The following is a 6170-nucleotide window of genomic DNA, read 5'->3' as shown; positions in this document are numbered from 1 at the left end:
TTTATTATTAAATTTATACCCCGCCCTTCCCCGTAGGGCTCAGGGCGGCTAACAAGGCAAGAAAAAGCTTGCTAATAAAACATCAATACTCTAATACAGTTAAAAACAACATATACAATTTAAAACCAATAAAACAATTAAAGTGCTCAATAACCACAATCATTCCAGAATCTCAAAAACCCAGAGAGGGCGACCACAACCCTAACACAACCCAAACATTCCCAGTAGGCATTGATAATAGATATTCATTAGCATCTTAGATTATTTTCATATATTTCTAATATTCTGTATTCACAGGGCTATTTTTGGGCAGGAACGCACAGGAACGGAGTTCGGGCTGGCTCCTAAATTGGCCACACCCAGCAGGAACTCATTAGCATAATAGGCCACACCCAACAGCAGGAACTCATTAGGATTGGCTACATTAGGGGTGTGTGGCCTAACATGCAAAGGAGTTCCTGCAATAAAAAAAGCCCTGGGTTTTGACAACAAACAAGGTAAACAGAATAAGAAGCAAAAGGTGGGTGTGGCTGGATGACCACACTTCTGGTAACACGGGCATGCTGCCTAATATGCTAATGAGCTGTGCTGCCATGGGTGTGGCCTAATATGCTAATGAGTTCCTGCTGTTGGGTATGGCCTATTATGCTAATGAGTTCCTGCTGGGCTTTTTCTACAAAAAAGCCCTGTGTATTCATCACACTTGTATCCCATCCTTTTTTCAAAGAACTCAAGAGTGGTGTACATGGATGGGCTGACTGCATTTTCTCCTCGAAACAATTCTGTGAGGTAGATTAAAGCTGAGGCACAGTGGCTGGCTCAAGGTCATATGCAGTGCAGTCTTAAAGCATGTATACTGAGAAGTAAATCTCACTGAGTTTAATGGGGCTTACTCCCTAGTCAGTGTGCTTCAGATTGCGGCCTCAGTGACTTTCATGGCACCTTATACCACAGGGAATACCTTCAGTGCAACCTTTCTTGGGATTTTTTAAATCTCAGAAGCAGAGACCATTTCGGAGGGGATCGCGGGGGATCGCAGTTCCACCGGGCAGGGGGCGGGGCACATGATGAAGCCCCGCCCCCTGCTTCTGGCCACCCCGCTTCCGGCCCTCATTCAGCCAGGAGGAGGCAGGAGAAGAGGGAGGGTAAGTTGCTCCCCCCCCGCCTCTCCCCACCCCTGCCTGCCTGGGGCCAGGGAGGGCCTTGGCGGGGCTTCCTTGCACTCCCGCCGGCCTTGCGGGTCCACCGCCGGGCCCCTCATGGGGCTCGGCAGTGGAGCTGCAAGGCCGGCGGCGGCAGCCGGGACCGTTGGGGGGGGGGTGTGTGGCCTTATGACACACTTCTGGTGATGTCAGGGGGTGTGGCATATGCTAATGAGTTATGCTAATGAGTTCACCTAGCTTTTTTTCTACGAAACGACCCCTGCTCAGAAGTGTAGTCTTATATTTTTTGTATGACAGGAAAAGTAGGGAGATAAATGCAGACAGTACGAAGCCTAACGTTTGTTTCACGTTTCAGTGGGAGAGAGCCAGGAATGTGCTGAACTCTCCCACTGAAACAAATGGTATTAAACGTGCTTAATTTCCTCTGTATTGCATTCTTAGCACATGGTATTTCTAGTTTGCTTAGATTTAGCAGAACGGGAAATTATATTATCCTGAATAAAGCCCTCACCTGGCTAGCCTGATCTCATCAGATCTTGGAAACCAATCGGGATCATTCCTGGTCAATATTTGGATGGGAGGCCGCCAATGTTCCCTCTAAGCTGTGGAGTCTTGTGAGCAAAAATTCTGCTTTCTGAGCTACTGACTTTAAAGCTGTGAGCGAGCGATTTGGCTACTGTATAAATTAGTTTGCTCTGGAGGAGCCCTCCCTTCCTGAGCTAAGACAAAAATGTATGAGCTGGAGGCTTAAAAACTGTGAGCTAGCTCACACTAACTCAGCTTAGAGGGAACACTGGAGGCCGCCAAGGAATACCAGAGGCAGGCAATGACAAACCATCTCTGAATGCCTCTTGTTTTGAAAACTCTGTGGGGTTGCCATAAACCATCATAAATTATGCAACTTGACAGGGGGGGGGGGGAAGACCTAGAAGAAATCTAGTCTGACTCCACTTGGGCAGGGGCAAAAAAATATACATGTACATGTATATGTATATACACACACACTTTTTTGAGGGAAAGTAAAATACTGTATTGTAAAATTGGTGGATTGTCCTACTGTTAAGATGATACAGAATTCAACTATAAATATAATGAGTGAAAAGTTTTCCCCACCTTTATAAGGAGCTGCGGTGGCTCAAGTGGTTAAGACGCTGAACTGCAGGCTGTGGAAGGTCGGTAGTTCAGCAGTTCGAGACCCGAGTGTACTTTTTATAAGGACTTGATTTTTTCTTTCTTTCCACCTGGTGTTTTACTGCAATGATCTTTCATTGAATTCTGTGAAACTTTGAGGGAATGGTCTTCCCCATTTCCCTGGTGTCCCATTATTATTATTTTTTTTAAGTTCCCTGGGTATGCATTTCTGAGCATCTCAGATCTCAGGAAAAGTACACCTACAACATCTAAACAAAACACAGAAACCTCTTCAAAATAGTACATTCTTTTAATTTTTTTAAGGAAATTAAGAAAATGCTTTTTCCACATGAAGAGAAGGGGCTTTAAAGGTAAAGGTAAAGGTTCCCTTGCTCGAAAGCCAGTCAAGTCCGACTCTAGGGTTGCGGTGCTCATCTCCGTTTCAAAGCCGAAGAGCCGGCACTGTCCGAAGACGTTTCCGTGGTCATGTGGCCGGCATGACTAAACACCAAGGTGCACGGAACGCTGTTACCTTCCCACCGAAGTGGTACCTATTTATCGACTTGCAATTTCTTGCTTTCGAACTGCTAGGTTGGCAGGAGCTGGAACTAGAGACGGGAGCTCACTCCGTCATGCGGCACACTCGGGTCTCGAACTGCTGAACTACTGACCTTCCACAGCCTGCAGTTTAGCGTCTTAACCATTTGAGCCACCGCAGCTCCTATAAAGGGGCTTCAGTCTTCTCCATTTGCTGTTTTCCCACCCTGATAAGTGTGGGGAAAACATAGAAGTAGTTATCAGTACATGTAAGTGGTTCTCTGGAGCTGTGTAAGGTTAGAAAACCAGCAGAGATGGAGGGAGAAAGGCTGAAGCCCCTCCTTCTCTCATGCCAGGGTTCTAATCTGAATTTGGTCCATTTGTACCTGGAAATTCAATTCCCAGCAAGCAATTACCAGGCACATGGAGACATGTTCTTTGTACAGACTTTGTAGTGTGTGAATCAGTCCTACTTGTAAAACCTGTTTTCCAGTCTTTAAAAAATTAAAATAACAGATGCAATTATGGCCTGGATTGCATTGCTTCCTCTCCATCTGACTTTTCCCCTTTCTGTTTCTGTGTCCTGTGCACTGTCTTTTTTTATCTGTTAACTCAGTCCAACAGCATTCCTGGACCTCCTTTTCCGCAGAGCAGCCATCTTCCAGTTGTCCTCCTTCTCCAGGTAACACCTGCATTTCATTGCTTCATTTCCATTAAACCTTCAGGTGCAGAGACTGGACCTCATTCTGTTGTGATTTATGGGCGAAGGGGTTATATGTGTGTGTTTGAAAAGTTGTCTGAAAACAATGTATTTAAAAGTTATCCCACAAGTGTGCTAATTCATCAAAACCAGCAGAAAATTGTCATTTACTTTTCGGCCTGTTGTTGTTGCTTTTATTGTTTATGTTTTAAGGGCTACAGTTCAGTAAAACGTATACCATTATTTCACATCGGGGCTGAGACTGAGCAGTTAAAATATGTGCTTAGATTTTGAAGAAGAGCTCTCTCCCAGTTTATAAGCTACTATGTAATATCAGCTAAAGCAGCACAACAAGATGTTTTTTTAAATAATTAAACTGAATCAGTATTTTCTGAGTCACTGACAATTCACGATAAATGTTTTTTCTTCCTCATACCAAAAATAAATAAATCATGTAGCAGAAACTCCTTTGCATATTAGGCGACACACCCCTAATGTAGCCTAGGGCTGCCAAGTGGGGGCGGGGGGTGGGTAAACCCCCGCTTTGGAGGCCCGATTTCTGCCGCTGCGGAATCGGGCCCCGGGGGGAACTCCGCCCCCCGAAGCGCAGCGTGGCTGCGTCACCAGAGGTGACGCAATCACATTGATCATGTTGGGGGTGTGGCCCTGATTGTCGGAGGGAAAACTCTATGGTTTTCCCTCCGATGATTGGGGCCACCCCCCCAACGTGATCGACGTCGCGCGTCACTTCTGGGACGCGCACGTGCATCGGAGGAGAGCTCCCGGAACCCGGATACGCTCCCCTGCCAGTAAGAAAATTCGACTTGGCAACCCTAATGTAGCCAATCCTCCAAGAGTTTACAGTAACCCCTCTAAGAAGAGCTCTGTAAGCTCTTGAGGGATTGGCTACATTAGGGGTGTGCTGCCTAATATGCAAAGGAGTTCCTGCTACAAAAAGAGCCCTGTAATCACACAATAGCACAAAAATGGCTGCCTTCCTTGCAGCAAGACATTCCCCTGCACCTAGATCCCATGCCAAATATGGTGAAAGAACCATGAAAACAAAAATAAGTTGGGTTGAGCTGCACTTTGCAGAAATGTGCAGATAACTCTGACTTTGAAGTGCTTCTTTTATCTATCATGTCCATCAAGGGCTGCCAAGTCCCCCCGGGGGATGGGGAAACCTCCGCCCCAGAGGCCCGTTCCCCGCCGGCGGCGGATTGGGCCCCAGGGGGAACCCCACCCTGACGTACGCGTCACCAGGAAGTGACATTAGGACGCCGAGCATGCTGGGGGTGGGGCCACGACCATCGGAGGGAAAACTCTATGGTCCCCCGCTGCGGCGACTGCAACGACTTGGCAACCCTATGTCCATCCCTCTCTATCTTACTTGCATTTCTTCTCGAATATTATACATAGTACAAATATGAAGGTATAAGGTAGAACTGTCATGAAATTTTGATTAGCATACCATTGACCTTACTAAAGAGAGTTGCTGTGATAGGAAGGCTGGGGAAGAGGGGTTAAACTACTCTCCCCCAGATGACGATGTCTCCTGTCCTGAATTGTTGTTAGTACTGATAGGAAAAAAAAGAAAGCAGCCCAGGCGTGGTTGATTTTCTTGCAGGAAATTATCATGGGGAAAAGGGTACTCCCCCATCAGCCTGGCCTCAATTGAAACCAACTAATTTCTTCTTCTTTTTGCCTGCTTCTAAAGAAAATTGAAAACGTCTGGTGATCTGATCACAGATCTCAAGTGGCTCCTTCCTTCAGAAGTACATTGAATTGTCCAAATGTAGCACGCTATCGGCATATTTGACATGAGTAGGGTTGTAGAGATCTGTAGCTGAATGCACTGTTTTGTTAGGGCATTCTTCCCAAGTTTCTTTGATCTTATTGGCTATATAAAATGCAGTGTGTTTAGATAGGCACATTATTGTTGCTGTTTTCTTAATATTTTTAGTACACGCGGAGCTAAGTCCCTAAAATACCATTTAACGTATACAGAGTAAATTTCAGTAGACAGTAAGGAATGGACATTTATAGTTGCAGAGGGGGAAAAACTCAGTAGCCTTTTCCTTCTGTGCTTCTGTTGTTGTGGTCTGACATTTGGCTCTACCTTTTAATGGGTTTCCTTCAGTTATCCACTCAAATATTATAAATGCTTTAAAGCTTTTATGTAGCCTTAATATATATATATATAAGAAATACACAGCAATTTAACTTTTACCTTCCTGTTTCTTTTCTAGTGAAAAAAAACTCTCCATTTTTAGATGCAAACACTGGATCATTCATTAGGACCAACAGTTTTGCTGATGAACTTGACCTGGAGGGTGAGACGTTGCTGACCCCAATAACTCACATCTCACAGTAAGTCACAGGCTTCTGAACTATGTTGTCATTAATGTCAGACACGTCCGATGAGTACATGCTAGTAATCAGGGTAGTTATCTGTGTTAAATTATTTCAGATAGAATCTGCATATACCATCTTGAAGTCCATTAAACAGTATAGCCTTTCTGCTTGGGAAACGTAATTTTTAAGTAGCATACAGCACTGTTCTTGGGGAATAACTGCATCTTCAGTAGCAGGCCCTTGACTGATTACTGCAGATTCACTTCTGCCAAATGTTGCAGACA

At 45.0% G+C, this 6170-nt stretch overlaps 1 protein-coding gene across 1 annotated transcript in view; it reads left to right on the top strand.

The window, feature by feature from the left end:
* Positions 1-5905, top strand: part of KCNQ1 (potassium channel, voltage gated KQT-like subfamily Q, member 1) — a gene marked incomplete at its 5' end in the record, with an annotated part of 104803 nt that extends 98898 nt beyond the window's left edge. Inside the window, 2 exons of the mRNA XM_015420949.1 lie at positions 3448-3513; positions 5781-5905. Of these exons, the coding sequence (XP_015276435.1) occupies positions 3448-3513; positions 5781-5905 (191 nt within the window). The remainder of the gene's footprint in view (positions 1-3447; positions 3514-5780) is intronic.
* Positions 5906-6170: the final 265 nt, after the last annotated feature.

The sequence above is a fragment of the Gekko japonicus genome, unplaced genomic scaffold (assembly GCF_001447785.1).
Source record: "Gekko japonicus isolate JY-2015 unplaced genomic scaffold, Gekko_japonicus_V1.1 scaffold2970, whole genome shotgun sequence".
NCBI classification, from domain to species: Eukaryota; Metazoa; Chordata; class Lepidosauria; order Squamata; family Gekkonidae; genus Gekko; species Gekko japonicus.
This window is presented reverse-complemented; position numbering and strand designations above follow the sequence as displayed.